This window comes from Mytilus edulis, chromosome 2 (assembly GCF_963676685.1).
Source record: "Mytilus edulis chromosome 2, xbMytEdul2.2, whole genome shotgun sequence".
NCBI classification, from domain to species: Eukaryota; Metazoa; Mollusca; class Bivalvia; order Mytilida; family Mytilidae; genus Mytilus; species Mytilus edulis.
Window position 1 is genome coordinate 38105682 of NC_092345.1, and position 21462 is coordinate 38127143.

The window sequence follows — 21462 nt, forward strand, 5'->3', positions numbered from 1 at the left end:
CGCACTAATACGCACTGTAAAACTCAGTTTTAGAGAAGTCCGAGTCCGTTGTCAGAATACGAAACAAATTAAAAATTAACAAAATGACAATAATACATAAATAACAACAGACTACTAGCAGTTACTGACATGCCAGCTCCAGACCTAAATTTAACTGATTGAAAGATTATGTCTTCATCATAGGAATATCAGGCACAATCCCTCCTGTAAGGGGTTTAGTATTATACCACGTGTTATGCCAACAACTGGTTTTATACTAAATGTGTTTAATTCCGATGCAAGACCCTATAAGTGAATCAAAATTAATGCCAAAATATGCAATCTTTAATGACCTGACAACAGTATCATTACTATATCCCTTCTTGATAAGTCTATTTAAAGGTTTTGTTAGCTTTTGAGGTGAATAATGACATTTTTGTTAAGAATACTGCAATAAAAGATTGGATGTGAAATACGTGAACGCATAAGACGTCTGCATGTTGAGTTATATTTACGAATTAAAACAAACTCAATTGATATTTTTTTATTTCACTAAAAAGAAATATTATTCAATTTTAGAAAGATTTCCTTAAAGATATTACCATAATTAAAAACAATCAATTCGAATTAATTTACGACCGGAAAGAGAACCCTAACAATTTGTTGCCGGACTGTTTGGCATCTTCCATTACAACACTTTTCGTGTCCTTCACAACTTCTATCTTCTGTACATGTGTTTCCATCTCCACCAATTACAGACTGACAAGAACCTGTAAAACACACCAAATAGCATACCAGGCTTAAATTTAACATTAAAACTATCGAACTTTAAGATCGACATCTATCATGAAATGAGACTGCTTTGTATTGAAAGTCTGAGATTTGCTGTATTTCAAAGACTCGTTTATGAATATCTCATGATACTAAACTGAAACTACAAAAATGTTCTTCACAACTTCCAATATTTTTTTGAGAGACCAATTATGAGATGTCAGATTTTCAACATTTATAACATATTTTCATAAAGAATATAAAAATGTCTAACTCTTCAATGATTCTTGTTATAATTTTGTTTCGAATTGTAAGTTCTGATTGGTTGCCATAGTACAAGATAAAAATGTGAATAATAAGCAGAATTTAAAATATTAAATAAGAGCAACAGTATTTTTGTTTTTTGGCTTTACTTTTAAAAATTGAATCAGGATATGGACTTTTTTCTTGCATACATAAAATAAAGCATCAGTCATTTTATTTGAAAAAGAATGAAACAGTGTGAAATAAAAATATTTCTAGAAACTAAAACCAAATTAAAAGGCCATTTGAAAATACTGTTGATAGTTTTTGTTCAGTAACAAATATACCTTCATTGACTAGCAGTTGGTACTTAAGTAAACTGTCAACTATTTTTCTGACGTTATTCCACGTACGACGTAGATATTTATGTAAATCTGATTATAAATATTATGTTTCTTAAAGCAGTATATCACAACTACATATAAACTAAGCAGTTTATAAAAATGTCATAACAGAACTTATTTATTTGAACATTTTAGTAAACACATTAACATGTTATATCCGATTAATTTAATAAATAAGCTTAAAATATTCACATTTTAAATACTTGCTGCATTACGTAACTAAACAATCAATACTATTTACATGTCAGGACCTGTGTAGCACTGTGGTGTTTTGAAAGTCGACCATCATCTTCGTAAAGAATCGATATAGTTTGATTCAGGAATTTATGTAGTTCTATACCATATAACATTCATTGACAAAAATGGTAAAGTGACACGGATGGAAAAGCTGAGATCAAATTTTTGAAACTGTGAATAATAGGAGACACATATCTTAAATAAAACAATGTATACATTTATTGTTTAAAAGTAATGTCGTTGTAGGTCCTTATCTTATATAAATTTATATAGCACTGCATGACCGTTTTTCATGCATTTTGTTTATATAGGTTTAAAGAAAATTTGCACATATATGATTCGTTTACGTTAGTTTAAAAATGATTGGATTGTTATTCAGAAATTATACAAAAAAAAAATATTTGTTCGGTAGAGAAAAAAATGATTTAACGGTTCTTTGAACATAACCAGTTTTAAAATGTGATAAGTAATACATACAACTTGTTATATTAAATATGATTTCTCATTGCGAGAGGAATGAAGAAATTTTTTCAAGCTTTAACACTGTCAACCAGTAAAAAGAAATGTATTCCCCTCAAATGTAAGTCTGATTCCTCGAGACTTACCTTTTGTCCGTTTTAAGTTTTTCAGGTCCTCAACATCCGTATTTTGTTTTGGAATTTGGAACATTGTGTCCTCGAAAATCAATGAATAGAAATTAGAAGCGCAGCGCTTCATATTTTTAAAGTGCGTACGATAAACGTTTTACAACCCTATAAGATTTATAACAACTTTGTATGCTACAACCTCGACGTAAGGAGTTATATCAAGCTTTCCGTTTGATTTTAAACGAATTTACTTGTATTTCACATGAAAATATTGCTTTTTTATACAAAAATAAAATAAAATGATATATAATGAACTTTTACATGTATGTTGGTTTTAAAGAAACAAACCTAAGTGTTTTCCATTAACTGTAACTGCTACACATCGTTTATTGCAGCCATAAGGACAGCATCGATATCCTAAATGAAAAGTACATGTCTTTACATCTATGTGACTTAATGTGTAGTTAATTAACAAAGCTTCTGATTTATGTATTTATATATATTTAATTGTTAAAATGTAATAAGTATATAATATAGTTCGACAGACATGTCAGTATATATATTTAAGAATTTATGTTTTCAAATTACGAAAAAAAAACATATTAATATTTTTCACATATGCAGTATCAAACATATTCAAATACAGATTTTTCAATTAGTTACACAAGTTATCAGAGCAATGTTATATTCTTTTAGGAATATTTTCCGGACATTTAATACTATAGGGTTATTGCATGAATATTGGGGAATATTGTCCCGAGTAGAATTTTATATTGCACGAGCTTGCGAGTGCAATATATGTTCTACGAGGGACAATATTCCCCAATATTCACGCAATAACCCTTTTATTGTATAGCAATATAATTTTTAAAAGTAAAAATTGCTTTAAACTAAGATTTGGTCGTTGATGACGTCATACATTTTGAAAATTTATTGCACTAGTGCAATATTAGAATTTATTGCACGCTAACTTTTGGTTACTTTCTGTGCGAAATATAATATTGCTATACAATAAAATTTAATATTTATTATGTTAAAGGTACTATAAGTTTTTTTTTTGGAAATGCTTTTCCATACTTGAACTAAATCCATATGAAACTAGGTAGTTTTTAGACTAATTGATTTGCATATTTCTACTTAAAAGTTAAATTTTCATCAAGAATTATACAAAAAGCTCAATGTCGAGAAGATCCTCTTTCACTGATTTTAGTTTTCTTAAATACAATCTGAATAGCACAGCATAAAGAAAACTTGCTATTACAACAAGAGTATCATCGTTATTTTTTGCAATTTGTTTAGTCACGTAGCAACATATTAATTTGTCTTTAATACAGATATTATGGAGTTAAAAGTTTTTTTTTTATACAAATCTATTTAATAACTTAAAACGTACCATATGGGCATTGGTCTTGGTCATTACAATGGAAAGCAAAATCGATAACACATGTTGTTATAATGTCAAATGTAGGACAAGTGCCTAGGTCTTGACAGTTCACCTAATAACAAAAATAATCATCAAAGTGAATAAGGTTCTGATTTTGCTTCTTCTGCTGCTGCTGATGACGACTACGTAGGAAAATGTTTTAAAAGATCTAAATTGTTCATTGTTTATCGTTTATAAAATGATATTGATATGAATTAAATGCATAATTGTACCCAAATAAAAGATTATATAGAAATCAAATACAAATATTATTTTTCATATAATAAATGTTATTGAGAATTGAATTGGGGAATGTTCCACAGAGACGACAACCGGACCCAAAAGCACAAACGAGCAAATAGGTAAACAACATTGAATCTTTCAATTAAAATGCATGCGATTCTGGAAGAAATTTACCTATCAATACTTAAAATACCTTTATATAAGCGACAAGTCCCAACAACAAATAAACGTTCATTTCTACCACTAGTACTGTTACTAAAATATAAAATTACATATAATTCTGAATAATAAGGTGCAACAGCTGTACATACTTGTCTTGAAAAGGACGGGTTTTTTTACCCTTAAAATGATCACGAATAAAATTAACATTTACTTATGCAAACTTACATCAAAATCGATTTAGATTCGACAAGCGTAATAATGTACTATAACATGTATTATGTTAGAAAAATTTGAAATATCAATGATTTGAACAAAACATAATTAGACTTACGAGTTCCGGGGACACTGTTATCGTTCCTTGGTTTTTGTGCTAATAGAGTCCTTAGTGTAGACAGTAAACATCATCCAACTTTTTTCCGTACACCTTCTAATATAAAAAAGAAGATGTGGTATGATTGCCAATGAGACAACTATCCACAAAAGACCAAAATGACACAGACATTAAAAACTATAGGTCACCGTACGGCCTTCAACAATGAGCAAAGCCCATACCGCATAGTCAGCTATAAAGGCAACGATAAAACAATGTAAAACAATTCAAACGAGAAAACTAACGGCCTTATTTAGGTAAAAAAAATGAACGAAAAACAAATATGTAACACATAAACAAACGACAACCACTGAATTACAGGCTCTTGACTTAGGACAGGCACATACATAAATAATGTGGCGGGGTTAAACATGTTAGCGGGATCCCAACCCTCCCCCTAACCTGGGACAGTGGTATAACAGTACAACATAAGAACGAACTATAAAAATCAGTTGAAAAAGGCTTACCTCATCAGATGGACAAAAATACAAGTGGACGTGGCCCGGTACTTATACATCCCGACACAAAACGACACAATGAACAGATCTGAGAGTACTTGCAGTTATCTGACAGCTAGTTCAAAGCCACTAACAACTAATAAAAAAATCATGCAACTAAGACTAAACTATCAATCCGTACACATCCAACATCCAATGGATTTAGTGTAAAGACGTCATAAACAGCCAGAGAAAAACATGACCTTGTGCAATGCCAAGTTACAGGTATCGACAGATTGTAGATCCATGAATATGTATATACATATAACATACTAGGAATATTTAGTTAGCTTTAAATTTACTGATAACAAAATCTATATTTATACCAATAAAAACAATATTCAAGGATCTTATTACAGTGTTAAATAGGTAACCTTTTAGAATAAGTTTATTTAAAGGAGCGACAAGTTTACATGGATCATTTCTAAATTTCCGGGCACGGTTAACAACATTTCCGTAAAAATGAGGATGTGCTATCCCGTTTGAAATAAGTTTTCTTCAGGTACAACCAAACTTCAAAACCAAATTTTTATATCTATGGAAAAATTTAGTAAAGGTTTTAAGTAATATGGTAGTATGGTAACGGTATCCCTGGTTTAATAATTTACCAGTAATACATAGGTTGCGTTCGTTAAAATCAAAAACGTCACAACAGACACGGGCATAGCGAACAAGTTGTGAAATATAAACACCAACATCACCATCTAAAAATGGAAAATTAACAATAGGGAACAAGAAATCGTCGCTTTTGTCGTAAATTTTAGTGTGGAGTTTCCCGTTTAAAATCGAAATATCTAAATCCAGGAAAGGACAGTTATTACCGAATAAATTTGATTTATTTAAAGTAAGTTCCTTGGGGTAAATTTCCGCAGTATATTGAGAAAATTCTTGATTATTTAATGAAAAAATATCATCAAGATAACGGTAAGTGTTGTTGAATTTTTCAATTAAATGCAATATCGACGGGTCTTTACTGAGTTTAGTCATGAACTGTGATTCGTAACAGTACAAAAACAAGTCTGCTATTAAAAGGGCACAATTAGTGCCCATGGGGATACCTACAACCTGTCGATAAACTTTGTTGCCGAAACGTACATAAATATTATCAAGGAGAAAATTAATAGCTTCAAACATCTCATCACACCTCCAGTAAGTATATCTAGCATATTTACCTTTCTCATTAGAGAAGAAGGCTTTAAATGAGTTGCAGCAAATATATCTACATTCAGCTTTAAATTTATTTCTCTGTATTTTATGTATGAAAGAGTAATAAGGGGGTGAATTTATTTGTAAAAAATAAGAACATTTATCTTTAAGTAAAGTAGTGGTTTGGTTCAGTTTTAAAAGATACAAAAATAGTATATATGGACCTGTCAAACATACTTACAAATAAACAACAAGTACCGCTCAAAAAAAAACAAGAGGGTGTTTTAGAAGAATAAGCAGATCCTACTCAACATGTGCCGCCCGTCGTGTTGCTCATATTGTCGTAATTAAATTTACAAAATAAGATCACTTGTGAACGAACGCCACAAGTAGTTAAACGTGTGCTACGCATTCGCTTAATCCATGCGTCGTTTAGTTACGCAGTCTTTTTTAATATCTAAATAATACGGGATTTAGTTACACTATAATATTTTGGTAGTCATCATCATCATCATACTGTTGACACCTACAGCAGCAGTCAAATTCAAGGTTAATGAGATGTTTAATCATATTTGATGGTTTATAATTTTGATATCTAAATAATTGATATAAGTTTGCAAAACTGATCACGTAAGAAAAATCGACGAAAGAAAATTAATTTATGTTTATGTGGATAACTTTCAGTTGAATGAATCATACTGTTTTAACTATTTATGCATTACATAATTATGCAATCTTTATATGTAGCGAAATAAATAAATACCATATGTGTTTACAAATGCATTTAAGACAAGAATTGTTCAAAACTGTTCTCTGAAAAATATTATATTAAACCTTCACATATCGCAATAACTTTCCTCATTGTTTATACGACACGAGCTTTATTGTTGTTATAAATTATTTGATATCTTGTCACCGTCTTGTAAGTGCCATTTTGTACCCTCTCTTTAATCAAGCTGTTCTTTAAAATCATTTTTTAACTTTTTTAATATTGTTATATGTTTTAAAATGTTACAATGCAATATCATGTTATTGTTAATATTTGTGTACGTCGCTCTTACTCAATGTCATTTCGTTTGAAATCTTTCTCCGTGTTGATAATTGTTCTGTTTCATATCTATTTGCAAAACCCATTTTGTTAGTTTTCTTCCGTTTCTGAATTCTAACTCCATTATCAACCACAGATCTTAGCTTTTTGTCTAGGTCTATAACTTTAACAAAAAATTTGTACAAGCAGAAGATTTTCCGGAAGTAGACTTTTTATGATTGATACCAGTGGAAAATATTTCGTACCTATGCATTGTGCATTTCACAAATAGGAAACCTTGCTTCTGATTTGAGAAATTTGATATTTATGATAGATATTTATATAATCTGTTAAATTATCAACTTTTGAACTTTTTTCATGCAACGCAAGATTTGGAGTTTGCATTTTAAAAGGTTACTTATCAATTGACTGTTTGCTTAAATGTAGATATCTATTTCTTTTTTCCTCGTTTTGTTGTTGTCTCTATGTCATATGCAGATATTTACAATCTCTTTCCATTTATTTAAAGAGAGAAAAAAATCATTAATGTGCCTAAGTTAGCGAAGTTATTTTAATTGAAACAATTTGGAATTGGGATCGTTTGTGTATCAAAGAGAAAAATTTAGTGCAGCACTGTTTTCAAGATAAGAAGTATCTAATTAAGATTTTAAAATATAACGAACTGATATACTATTAAAATTATTAGTACTGGCTATTTACCATGCCCTAGTACTTTAGTTATCCTAATTTTACTGTTGGTAAAACAGGTGAAAATACGAATATAAATACCCTGATTTAAACGTAAGAACCATTTATTCGCACATATATACACTAATGTTTTGCATAGGCACGTGTGAGGATTTAAGACCAAAACATGGTCAAAATATTATCAAATATTTACAATCCTAGATATATACGTTTAAGACTGTATCTGTCCAGTTGTCACGAGGTAATTACGAAAATTGAGATAAAGCACATCATAGTCTTGCAATCATAAAGGCAGAATAAAGATTAAGTAAAAGGATGTTTTATTATTAATTTGTGTGTGTGTGTGTTTTTTTTTTGGAAAAGGGAAAAAAAAGGGGGGGGGGGGGGTAAAATGTAAATTGTGATAAAGTTGTCAATTTTATAAATCCACCTTCAAAAAGAAAGAAACCAGACAGTTCCGTCATTTCTTAAGTTAGGCATTGAATATTAAAAGTGAAATCAGCGACAAGAGTTATTTCAAGTTAAGCAAAAAAAAAAAAAAAAAAAATGTAAGGATCACTATCATTTTCAAATTACGTTTTCGCAAAGCATCATGATACAACTTTTCATTACAACACGACACTTGGCAGAATGTGTTGTCAGGCGAACCTTAACAATTTCCAAACATAATGACCCCGTTATTTTCACACATGTTCTTTTAATTAACGTATTCATGCTTTACCTATAAAACATTCAGTTATCAAATTTAAGAAAATGAAGTCTTTTTTCTGTTATTGCAATGGCAATGTCAGTTCAAATTCGATTTATAAGTTTGAATGTTCCTTTGGTTTCTTTTGCATCTCTTCTATGCCCTTTGATGGCTGTACCAAAGTACATCTATTTAAGTAGGTTATTTTTGGATTGTGTATCAATCTTTTCTCCTATACATCTTAAAATTAGTATTACAGTCAAATGGCTGGCTCTCTTTTATCATGTTTATAGCTGATATGAGTTATTAAGGTATTTAATACCAGAGTAGAGCATTGTTGATCACAAGAAAATTTTTAAATTAATAGTTCTAATTGGTTAAGTTGAAATCATCCCTTCGTAATGTTTTCGGAAGCTATCACGAGGTTGTGGACGGTTATGGAATATCTGTTTCACAGATGTCGACGGTTATATTCCAATCATCGAAACCACTATCATGTACTTTTATTTAAGAATGTGATATATCGAATCAGACTTATGACTTGGTTTGTACTGTACTTGCATAAGCAAAATGATGGGTGCCACATCTGAAGCAACATCAACTTACCTTCTAGAGCAGCTACGATCACCGCCGGTGCGGTTTGTATTGTTCAGTCTTTCGTTTACTATGTTGTGTTTTGTAAACTGTTGTATGGTCTTTTTTTTACCTAGGCGTTATTAGTTTATGAGTGGATGAAGTTGTTTCCATACAAATAATAAACACGTATTCTGCTGTCAAGCTGATCTGATGAACAACGGTGTGTGTCTTCGAAATATAGCAGAATTTTTCTTCGTTATTGTACTTAATTATTCATAAAAATTACCACTGTATATCAAATTAAACAAATTGAATTGAATATATTTTATTGCAAAAATTACAAACAGTGATTTACTGATAAAGTATTTAAAATTGATAAATACATTTTGTATATATCTTTTTTTTAAAATTAACTAACTTTTGATAGGATAAAGAACTTTAACAATTTGTTTTCTGACTTCTCGGCATTTCCCATAGCAACACTTTTCATGTCCCTCACAACTGCTATCCACTTTACATGTTTTTCCTCGTTTACCATAGGCAGCACCGCAGGACCCTACAAAATATCAAATAAAATATAAGTCCTAAATAAACATTAAAACAAACGCACTTAATGATCGATGTTATCCTGAAATAAGATTGAACTGATGTGTATTAGAAGTCTGAGTTTTGCTTCATTTAAAAGACCACAGTTTAGTGGGAGATATTATGGACATAATTGTGCAAATCGTGATAAAAGCATGACATTTGGTATAAAGGTTGACTAAATGATACTTAATAAAAATCCGCTGCTGGCTAGAAATTTTTTTTTTTTCAAAATGGCCACCACACATTTCGGAAGTTATGAATATCTCTATTGTCTGTTACTACAAAATGCTATTCACACCTTCCCATATTTCTTTTCACCAACCTATCAACTGATGTCTGATTTTGAACACTTATTATTATTATTTCAACTGGAATATACAAATTACATACAATGCAATGATTCTGGTAATAATTTGTTGGGAATTGTAATTCCTGATTTATTACCGTTGTACACGATGAATTATATGAATAAACATCACATCTTAAAACATGTTAAATGATAGAAACTTCATCGTTGAACTTGCATGAAATATTAAAAACTAGGACATCCTATTTAAAAGAGAATTAGATTTTATGATTATATAATTATTTTTTTCATTAGAATAGCATTGGAAAACACTTCTGATCGTTTATTTAATTACAACTATGCTTTCACTGTCGTGATGAGTAATTGTCGCTATAAGTAGAATTGCGCAGGTATTTTGACTGGATTGTTATGGTATATGTATATATGTGTATAGCTGTGAATAAGTGTTTCACGGATAGCAAACCAGTGAATATAAAATAAAGACTTAATAAAAAGGGATAATGATACGCAAATACATATGCCTTAATTAATTAGTACTTGACTCTTTAAAATTTGAAACGAAAGGAAAAAACGTATATACATATTTAGAAGAATATTTGAGTAAATCAATTGAATTTGTAAAACAATTTCTATCCGATTTACTTTATATTTATTCACATATTAAGGACGGATACTTTTAGTGTTACAAATTGCAATAGCTAGGTACATTTTATAGCTGTAAGTGTCACAATAGCGAAGTCCTATGAATTGAAAAAATGTGAAATAATTTCGAGAAGTGGACGAATATTGGAAGACACACATCTAAAATATCTTAGCTGTCACTGTAGGGTATTTGAAAGATTTTAATTTGAAAAACAGATTTCAGAAGCTAGGCAGCCATATTGCAGACGGACAGAACGAAAGACGGAATGACTGACATAACCGAGCTAATACTAGACAGATATAATTCAAAGAGTAATATTTCATGATTATAATGGTTAAAGAATATTTTATTTTTATCGTTCTACAATATTGCGAAAAAAAGGTTTTATTTTATATTCTATATATCTTGTATATCTTAGATGAATTTTAAAATACGCAAGTCATTTATGAGTGACAAATTCAATACCATTGTTTTTTTGCACCAGGAACATGGCTAAAATGTGTTCTACCGAAATTGATGTGTTATATTAGCGTAAAATGTTTGCATCAATCAGAAAAAAATCACATCATTCCCATACGTAAGTTTGAAAAATAATAGAATTGTGTTGCAGGTTAAAAAATTATGAAGTAAGTGTTTTAGTTGATTTTAGTCTCTGATGCATGATTTTTTTTTATTATTAATAATTGTTTTTGGCTTTTAACTAGCTATCAGAAACTGCGAGTACTCTCAAATCGTATTTTCTTGTTAATTCGACCTGTTGATACTATTTATAATGCTTTTTTGTTATTTTATATTTATATGGATCTTGTCTATATACCAGCTTTGATTATTTGGAATATATTCTAAGTTTCACTTCTTCTTACTACATTTGTATATACTTCAAGATTTACCTGTATTTTTTTAAAACCGTTTTTATTTCTAAAGTGAATATTTTCGATGGGTTAAATATTTCGCAGTGGTGACTTGCCATGGCTTTGTTTGGACTTGTTTGTTTGCTTTTTGGCCTTGAATGATTGTCCCTAATATTTTATTAACTGTGCATTTGCATTCGATATCGCAGATTGAATTTATTCGTTTATAGTGTACGTTTTTTTACTTGAGTTAAGACTGCCAATTGATCTTTTAATGTGTGTTTTTCTATGTTGTGATGTTATGCTATTGTTTATGAAAAAGAGAGAAGGTTTGGATCCATTCAAACTTTTAATACCGCTGCAAATGTTTGCATCTGTCCTAAGTCAGGAATCTGATGTACAGTAGTTGTCGTTTGTATGTAATTTAAACGTGTTTCTCGTTTTTTTTTTGTTTTATTTTATATAGATTAGACCGTTGGTTTTCCCGTTTGAATGGTTTTACACTAGTAATTTTGGGGCCCTTTATAGCTTGTTGTTCGGTGTGAGCCAAGGCTCCGTGTTGAAGGCCGTACATTGACCTATAATGGTTTACTTTTTTAAATTGTTTAGATGGAGAGTTTTCTCATTGACACTCACATCACATCTTCCTATATCTATTGTCAAGTAATGCATACTTTGATTAAATTGTTATGCATGCATAACTACCATATTTATCACCAACAAGTATAATAACAAATCATTTATCTATAAATAGATGACTTTTTTTTCAAAATACATGTCTGAAGAATATCTACATATTATCGAAATGTGCATTTGGTATAGAAAAAAATGATACCAATAATGATCCTCTCTACTCCACATGCCCAGTTACAAGAACCTTCGTACTATCATTGAAAAGCGGATAGTGATTTACTTAAATTTTAATTTCAAAATCAGTAATAAATCAGGAACTTCTTCTTACCAAGCAAAGATTTGATACCTTGTCAGGGCTTACTTATAGTTTTTTTATATTTGGGTTTATCATCTCTTCGGTTTTTGTTTGAGAATTTTGATTTTTAATATCGAGTCCCCGAGAATAAAACACAAAAAATATAGAACTTCGCATTTGCTGTAATGAGATAAATGCCGTTAAAATTTGTATAATCTGATTATCGATTAATAAAAATTTTGCTTAAATGTGATGAACTCGTTAGTAACCGCTAGATCAGAATCGTGTGCTGGACTCTGTGAGTGGTTTACAAATCGAAACTTTTCATTCTACTATTGTTTGTACCAAAAAAAGGAATAACATGTCTTTGTATATTAACAGAATATTTAATAAATGATTAATTAATTTTTATTAATTAGATATAAGAACAGATAATGAAATTTTGGAGAAATCTAAGACTCACAATAATAATTCAAAACAACATAATGCATGTGGTATGTCTCGTCCATAAATTTTAATTCGTTTATTGAATTTATGAACATACAATATCTTCAAAGGTAAAATCTGTAATTTAATACACTTTTTAATGTTTATATTAAGTGAGAATTTGATGTACTTTTTATAATATAAATAAGCGTGTAAAAGCGTTAATGCCCGCGTCACACTGTCCCGATTTTTACGCCGATGGCAAAACGATTATGGAAATTTTCAAAATTGGGACTGATCGTATCCAGATCGGGCTATTCGTAGTGCCATCTTTAACCATCGTAGAACCATCGGCCACTTTTTCTAGCCTTCGGAGACAACTTCGGGAAGGATTCTTAATTTTTTAACATGTTAAAAAATCCCCGAAGGTGCGTCCGATGTCGAGGGTTCGTATTGATTTCGTATCAGAATCCTCACCATCGTAATGTCACCGGGAATGCATCTTTGAACATCGTATTGCATTCGTGTTTCCATCGTTTCCATCGTGCAGTTTTGACATTACGATGTCTACACGAATGAATCACGAAGCTACCCGAAGGTCTTACGATGGCAACACGACTTCGTGAAGACTTCGTAATCCCGTCGTGTTGCCATCGAATAAAAGTACGAAGGCGACAAGATGGAACTACGACGGCAATAAATCCAGCTAAATGTAAGTTAGTGTTCGCACTAAAATACATTTAAAGTGCCATGCGCGATATGCACTGGTCAGTCTAATACGACAGTTAAGAAAGACGTTCACAAAACCTGTAGCTCATATCATATGATTCTATGAGAACAAGAAAACGACAGCGTTGTTTCTATTAATTCAAATGGAACAAGAAGAGCACCTATTACAGGCCCAGGATTTACTTTTACAAGTAAAATATGATTTTTTTGTCAATTTTTCATATCAAGTAACATAATGAAAATCATAAACGCGCCTCGTACACCAAAACTGCAGGTACACGTATATAGGGAAACCAACTTTTTCTTCATTATTCTGATTTTTTATGTATCGTCTGAGTTGTTGTCACACGAATGTTTACCCCATAACCATTTTGTTCTCTATATGTCATATTTTTCCGCATTTGTTGCTTTCTCCACATCCTTCCTTTTGTCTATATTATTATGATATTCTCCTGGAAAGAGCTCTTTTTGAATAAAAGGGATCAACGAACCCATTACCTTAACTTTAAGATACATTTGTAGATCAGTAAACATGGGCATACTTATGGGTGATTATTCAGACTAGTGCACACATTTTACAGTTCAAACAAGGCAATGCCGAGCGTGGCATCTCCTCTTATGTAACATATTGGGGACAAATACGGACGCTATATTTGTATATGACACATGCAGAAAATGGTAAATTGAATATGCATATTTGATACATAAACTATTTTTTTAGAAATCAACCAAAACATTCAGTAACTGGAAATACCTTTAATATTGTCTTTAGAACCAGCAGGTAAAAAAATGAGCGACCAATTTCCTGTGTATTATGCTATTTCAAGGAGAAAAAACAAGTCCATCTGCATGACCTTGACCTTTGGCATTGAACGTAAAAAATGTCAGATTATTACAAGGAGGAACACTATACCAAATGTGGTTAAAATCTTTTGGTTTTAGAGTGTCCACAAGGGTGATATTGCTTTGTATTACAACTGCCACTGTGACCTTGACCTTTGAACTTTAAAGTCAATAGCGCTTAAGATATTCTTAACGAGTAACACCATACCAAGTTTTGAGCATTTTGGTTCTAGAGTGTCCATAACAATTTTTATCTACACTCATCTTACATGTAGTAGGCGAGGGGATAATAAACTAAGTTTTATAAGAATTAGACAAAAAGATCGATTTCCCGCCATGCATGGCAGACTTGTACAGAAATGTTGTCGAAATTCTGTTCGTTTCATAAAAAAGTTCAAAACAGGTAGAACGCATTTTTAGATCGTTTGTATACTTGTATTATGTACATACATGTATTTTACCTTTATTTATCATGTGCCTTCGGCATATAATTTAAATGCATCGTAAGCTTTACACGACGTCTTTTAGACATCGTATGGCCATCGCGCTATCATCGTAATCCATCGTGTAGCCTTCGTAATCCATCGTGTAGCCTTCGTGATCCATCGTGTAGGCTTCGGCTGAGATATGAAGCTTAAATACCCGTCTTCGGTTAACCTTCGTATGTCCATCTTTTGCTATCGTATATAAGTTTGGCACCATCGTATAGACTTCGTTATTCATCGTACTTGCTTCGGTCACTTTTTGGTATTTTAACGAGATCGGGACCAACTTCGTACGAACTTACAATTTTCGCATTCGGGTGTCCATCGTATATAAAAATCGGGACAATGTGACGCGGGCATAACCGAAATACATTATGTATGAAGAGCAGTAGCACTTCATATAAACGATATGTAAACGATCAACGAGTTTCTAACCTGCAGAAACAAATAAAGAAATAGTCATTTCTTATATGTTACAAACTCGAAATGAAGAGTTATATCAAGATGTTTGTTTGATTTTCAACACTTAGTTCAAACGTTGTCACGCAAAGCACGTTAAGTCTTTGCTGTTAAAATTTATACGGAAATAAAATATGATACTGGAGTGTCTCCCGATTGTAACTAGCATATCAAAATAACGGATTATCATGAAACATACATATAATGTAATAATAAAATTGAGAATGTTGGTTTTAAAGAAACTAACCTGGGTGTTTACCATCAACTGTCACTGCCGCACATCGTTTATTGCAACCATGGGGACAGCATCGATATCCTATAAAATAAAAATAAATAATTAAAATTACATTTTTTCACATCTATGTAAACTAACCAATCTACTCCTTACTTTAAGTTTTAAATATCATTGTAAAATATATCAAAGATACCAGCTTTATTATTCAGAATGGCAGATTAGCATTTTATCTTATTTTAAGTAAGACGGCAATCACTCCATGTTAGTAGACACGTTGAGCTTGCAAATTACAATCAAAATTTGTGTTTTTTTAGAGTTCTTTTCCATACATGAAGTCTATATAAAACTAAGAATTTTTAAAACCAATCGAGCTTACATATATCTACGTAACAGCAAAATCTCACAGATTTGTGCTTATGTAATATTTTTGTCATGTTACAGCATTTCGTCTGTCTGTAACACGGATATCATTGATTAAACAATGTGCGCTCCTCTTGTTTTTAAATTTTTGGTATGATATTCAGAATACTTCTGTTTTATTAAGGGGGTGCCATTAACAATTTCGACCGCTCAACCCTAAATTTCTTTTTACTGTTTTATTACATATAGTTTGAAAAGCCATATTTCATTGTTTTCAACAAAGAAAAAGTGCCACTTTTAAACTACATTGTATAAAAGTTCTAGAGAGAACACTTTTCAGGCTTATTTACAATGGCTTATGTCTAGAAAAAAGGACACGGGTCCTAAATTTGTTTCTGCTTTTTAATTTTATTCTTTACATACTATCAATTTATAGGAGTCTTTTGAAAATCAAACATCCTCAAATGGGATTTTAGGGTGCATTTTTATAGTCTATTTCTATGCATCTGTAAAAATAGAATTTGGAATGAATTATCACAAAACTAGTTGAACATTGTTTCATAAAATTGTATGTGTTACATACCAAGTACCTTGTAATTAAAATCGGTTAAAATTTCAATCCTGGTATTTATGATGAGATTATTTAAATGATCTTTTTTAGTAATTTTATATATACACAAATATATCAATAACTGAAAACCTACCTGATGGGCATTGCTTTTGTACAGCACAATGGAATTTAAAATCAATAACACATGCTGTAAAAATGTCAAATTTAGGACAAGCACCAAGGCCTTTAGAGTTTACCTAATAACAAAAATTATAAACATAGTAATTCTGCATATAATGATTACGGTGGTGATGATGATCAAATGTAATATATACTGATAATTGTATTATTTGCCCTAATACTTGGCAAAAATCATATTTTACAAGTATGTTTAGACAAATAAAGAGAAAATAATAGAATTTGCAAAAAAAAAAGAAAAAAGGAAAGCTGGTTTATCAATGGCCAACAGAAAATAAAAAAAAACCCAAAATGTTCCACAAACACTACAGAACAAGAAACGTTGATTAGTTAAAATATAGAAAAAATATAGGGGCTACTGCCAACTAAACTAATTCCACAGATATTTAATTATTTTAAAAGTCTCTCAGTAGACATGATAGAACAATATCACAGCTTCGAGTGTGCAATTTTAAAGATTAACTACTGAAAGCTCTTATTGTTGTTTGGAAAAAAAAAAGGATTTTGTTAGCCGTCATAAAAAATGATGTTAGAAAAATATATCGAACCTAAAATCATATTGCAATCACAAATATATATATTGTCTTTCATACAAATATTTCATTTTGGTGAAATTTCCCACCGATGCAAAGTTCTAGAAAACCTTAAAAAAAAAAAGGTTTTCAATCGTCACAAACAACAATACGTAGCTGTGATCTTTTCTCAAAATATCTTTATAATTAAGACATAATTGATGCAAGCTATACTTTATTGTAGTTTTAACATGGGTAGGCATTATATTCGTGATTATTTTTGCCCAAGCGATAGTGAGGGCAAAAATAATATGAATATCATGCCTACCCATGTTAAAACTACAATAAAGTATAGCTTGGATCAATTATTTCGATTCTGATTAGGAAAATTAAGGTAATTTCTATGTCCGATGTGTTTAAGTGTAGCACATTTGTGAAGGCTCTTCCATGAATCTCCCTTTTTTGTTTATAAACAAGCAAACGACTAGCAATGTGATTTTTCAGAAGGAAGAGTTTTGACCAGCCAGCATGAACGGTTGTCAAACCTAGGTCAAATATGTAAATTTCAAATTGCAACACATTACAGTCATAATAAATGAATTAGTAACAACATCATTTAAGAGTTTGGAAGCGTTATAAGCAGACTTATATTAGGGTAATTGTAATCGTTAATCAGCTGTAATTGATTACAATTTTTCAAGTAATCATTGTAATCATTTATCAGCCAAAAATCTGATTACATGTAATTTAATTTAATCAATTACTTTTCAAAATGCCCTCTAATCCTGATTACATTTTGATTACATTCTGATTACAATGAAAAAAATCTTGAACTGTGTTTATGGTCAATAAATGAAACCTTTTTGTTATTCTTATTTAATAGATATTTATAACAAGTTAAGATAGTTTGGTTTACTTTATCAAGCATGTTAATTGATTTGTATACTTCAGTAAAAAATAAACTGTTACAATATTTAAAAAGTCATCATTAGCCTAAGAAGGCCTTAGTAAAAGATATTGTACATATATTCACAATTCAAAGATGTACATATATATATTTGATAAAAAAAACGGTTATATTTAAGCAATGTTATATTTTTCTTTAACCCTGAATTATAATCTTTTGTTAATATTGTGTTTATTGTAAACTTTGAATTGTCAGGTAGGAAACCAATTAAAGGGGCACTAGCTACGATACATATAAAAAAATAAAGTATGATTTTTTTAGATCAATCATTAATCAAATTGGAATAATGAAATAATTATTTGCTTTTAGCAATCAATTTCCTTAAATTTTGTTGAAATAAGCGATTAAACATAATTTTTGACTGATTCACTTGCAAGTGAAAACGTCATCATCATTCTAACCGGTATTCATGTGAACTTCAAGTTAACCCCTAGCTAGAAAGATTGACAACGCATGCATTGTACGTGTACTGGTTATTTAAAGAAAAAGAATGTCAACAATGAAAGTGAAACTACGGTAAATCATTTGATTACTAATTTGATGCACATTAAATCATTCTTATATGGTTAAAAACAATGAGAAACATCTATTTTTAATCTATAAAATAAAATCGAACAGACCTATAAAAATACAATTGCACGTGTTGGTTTAATCTATTCGTATCTTTATTTTTGTTTACATCGCTTATATGGTCATCTGAGGTCAAATCGATAGTTAATTAGATGGCGTCTGGACTAAAATACACACGAATCGAACCTATATATTATCTACCCCATGCTCTGTAAACTGTTTATTTTAGACTTTTGACAGTTTGGATAAATGTTTTACATTGTTATAAACCAAATATGAGAATTTGAGTCAAATCGGTTACAATGAATTTGACAGCTAGTGCCCCTTTAAGGTGTTTTTTTTATTGCAATTTACAATTGAGTATAGCTGTAGGACAATATATATGATAAAAGATTAATCAGACATGTGCAAATTTATCTAATTAGCACAAACTAAATTAAAAGTTTGACAAATATCTTTTTTAATGTAAGCAAATTTTTGTATGTACTTGGACTGGACATGTAAATTGCAGACTTATAGTACTTGTATTTTGTTTACAATTTGTTTAAACAATTCTATTGATTTTTTTCATAATTTTTATTTGTTAACTTTATTTTATCCATATTTTAACTTCCAAAAACTGCACCTTGAAATACATATAAAGTTTGGAAGAGGTCAGAAGACAAACAGCAAACTCTTTATAAAGTCATATTCAATTGACGTCAACATGATTCAGAGATCAATGATGATAAAGTGTAATGGGTGACACAATGTTCATGTATGTCTGAAGTTAACTTTTGTGGTTTATTAAATAAATGAAGTTTGAAGTTATCATTTTAAAATATATAAAACAAAATTCTTTGTAAAAAGAACTAACATTATATTAAACGTTAATTCATTCTCATCATTCAAAATGTTTTTTTTTTCATTTCATTGTAATCAGATGTAATCATGATTACTTTGCCAATGTAATCATTAATTTAATCAGACACTTTCATAAATGAAGTAATTATTAATTTAATTTAATCGTACAAATGACAAAGTAATTGTAATTTAATCAATTACATTGAAAGTAATCGGACCCATCTCTGGTTATAAGTTAATGAAATATATTAAATGCATGACAATTTGATAAAAATTCATTATTCTGTCATCATACGCATGTGCAAACAAGTTTTATTGGATTTAGAGCATGGGTTTATTCACAAAGCGAAAGAAGCACGTCACATTGGAATAACAAATAATCATTTTAGATCATTAAAAGTTGATAATGGGAACAGACGTTGTGATATGCAAAATGAGACCATCGAATGTATATTTGGACTAACGTACTTTCTATTTAGGTCTACAGAAATCTAAGCGTTTTCTAGCACATGGGTTAAATTGATTGTTAAGCAAAGACAAACTTTAAATGGTTTCCGAAAATCATAGAATAATTTTCTTTGTTCTATGTTGGACTGATTGATTATCTAGTCTTAGATGCAAGCATTTTTTTATTAGTTGTTAGAGGCTTTGAACTAGCTGTCAGCATCTTCGAATACTCTCAGATCAGTACTCAGTGTCATTTTGTTGTTGGGATCAACAAGAACTCGGCCACGCACACTCCGTGTTTTAGTTACATGTATGTTATTTGTATCCATCTGATGAGTTAAGCCTTTTACAACTGATTTTTATAGTACGTTCTGATGTGTACTGATACATCACTGTCCCAGGTTAGGGGAAGGGTATGGATCCTGCTTACATTTTTGAACCCGCTGCATTCTGTATGGATCCAAAGTCAGGGGCCTGTAATTCAGTTGTTGTCGTTTGTTGAAGTATTACATATTTGTTTTTTCGTTAATTTTTTGTACATAAATAATTAGTTTTCTCGCTGAATTGTTTTACATTTGTCATTTCAAGGCCTTTCATAGCTCACTTTGCGGCATGAGCTTTGCTCATTGTTAAAGGCCGTTAGGTGATCTAAAGTTGTTTATTTATGTGTCATTTAGTCTCTTGTGGAGAGTTGTCTCATTGCAATCATACCAGATCTTCTTTTCATATTAAATTGCATGCGATACTAGATTTTTTTTTAATTTCGTAACTTAGAAACATACCTGTATAAATGCAACAAATCCCAGAAACCAGATCAAATAAACGTTCATTTGTACCACAGTTGTCATCGTGTTGCTTGAATACTGTATATAAGATAACATTGAAAAGCAGCAGCCATTTATACTTTTCTTGAAACAATTTTTTTGACATGAAATATAATCCCGGATAATTTTAATATTACCATATGTATACTTAAGTTTTAAAATTGATTTTTTTAAGTATGAAACAAGTAAATAATGTATGATGCAGTCAGAGACACGTGAAATATCAATATATCAAACAAACCACAACACAATATTTGACAAATAACGCGGTAGAATTGGGAAGAGGTACAAAAATGTACTGGTTTAGTCTGGATCTTTCAGTGCATCTGATATTATCTGAAGACAGGTCATCGTCTGTTAATGTCTTTGTTTACATAAACAAGGCATGTTGAAGTCTAACACTGTAAACAATTCTATATTAATGACAGATGTTTTTTTCATAGAGCGCAAGTATTATGTTCAATCAAAAAAAAGTATATATCAGATTATGTGTTGTGGTTAGTTAAATATATTGATATTTCACATATCCGTCATATCTTGGTATCTATGATGGGTTTATTTGTTCAAACATAGAACACTTTTACCTTTTGTTTAACAGTTTTTCTGAGAATTTGTTTACATATAACTATGCATAGG

At 30.5% G+C, this 21462-nt stretch overlaps 2 protein-coding genes across 3 annotated transcripts; both read right to left on the reverse strand.

Annotated features, from left to right (window-relative positions):
- Window positions 1–508: 508 nt before the first annotated feature.
- On the reverse strand, window positions 509–4441 carry LOC139512124 (perlwapin-like protein). Its single transcript, XM_071299517.1, has 5 exons — window positions 4381–4441; window positions 4081–4142; window positions 3615–3717; window positions 2570–2638; window positions 509–749 (listed from the first exon to the last, which is right to left on the reverse strand). Exons 2-5 carry the CDS (start codon window positions 4120–4122, stop codon window positions 607–609), a joined length of 357 nt encoding a protein of 118 aa, XP_071155618.1. The 5' UTR covers window positions 4123–4142; window positions 4381–4441; the 3' UTR covers window positions 509–606.
- A 4929-nt stretch (window positions 4442–9370) lies between these two features.
- On the reverse strand, window positions 9371–20959 carry LOC139512125 (perlwapin-like protein). 2 transcript variants are annotated; one of them, XM_071299518.1, is made up of 4 exons: window positions 20785–20931; window positions 16620–16722; window positions 15568–15636; window positions 9371–9617 (listed from the first exon to the last, which is right to left on the reverse strand). In XM_071299518.1, exons 1-4 carry the CDS (start codon window positions 20881–20883, stop codon window positions 9475–9477), a joined length of 414 nt encoding a protein of 137 aa, XP_071155619.1. In that variant the 5' UTR covers window positions 20884–20931; the 3' UTR covers window positions 9371–9474. The 2 variants fall into 2 exon arrangements, with proteins under 2 accessions (XP_071155619.1, XP_071155620.1); XM_071299519.1 differs by lacking the exon at window positions 16620–16722 and having other exon boundaries at window positions 20785–20959.
- Window positions 20960–21462: the final 503 nt, after the last annotated feature.

What these genes read in the sequence shown, in the direction of transcription:
- LOC139512124 (XM_071299517.1), bottom strand. Translation starts at nt 4,122, where the DNA reads ATGAACGTTTATTTGTTGTTGGGACTTGTCGCTTATATAAAG. An exon ending in GACTTGTCGCTTATATAAAG is followed by an intron (nt 3,718 to 4,080) that starts GTATTTTAAGTA and finishes TTTTGTTATTAG; the next exon opens with GTGAACTGTCAAGACCTAGG. An exon ending in AGTTAATGGAAAACACTTAG is followed by an intron (nt 750 to 2,569) that starts GTTTGTTTCTTT and finishes TGTGTTTTACAG; the next exon opens with GTTCTTGTCAGTCTGTAATT.
- LOC139512125 (XM_071299518.1), bottom strand. Translation starts at nt 20,883, where the DNA reads ATGTTATCTTATATACAGTATTCAAGCAACACGATGACAACTGTGGTA. An exon ending in GATTTGTTGCATTTATACAG is followed by an intron (nt 16,723 to 20,784) that starts GTATGTTTCTAA and finishes TTTTGTTATTAG; the next exon opens with GTAAACTCTAAAGGCCTTGG. An exon ending in AGTTGATGGTAAACACCCAG is followed by an intron (nt 9,618 to 15,567) that starts GTTAGTTTCTTT and finishes GATATTTTGTAG; the next exon opens with GGTCCTGCGGTGCTGCCTAT.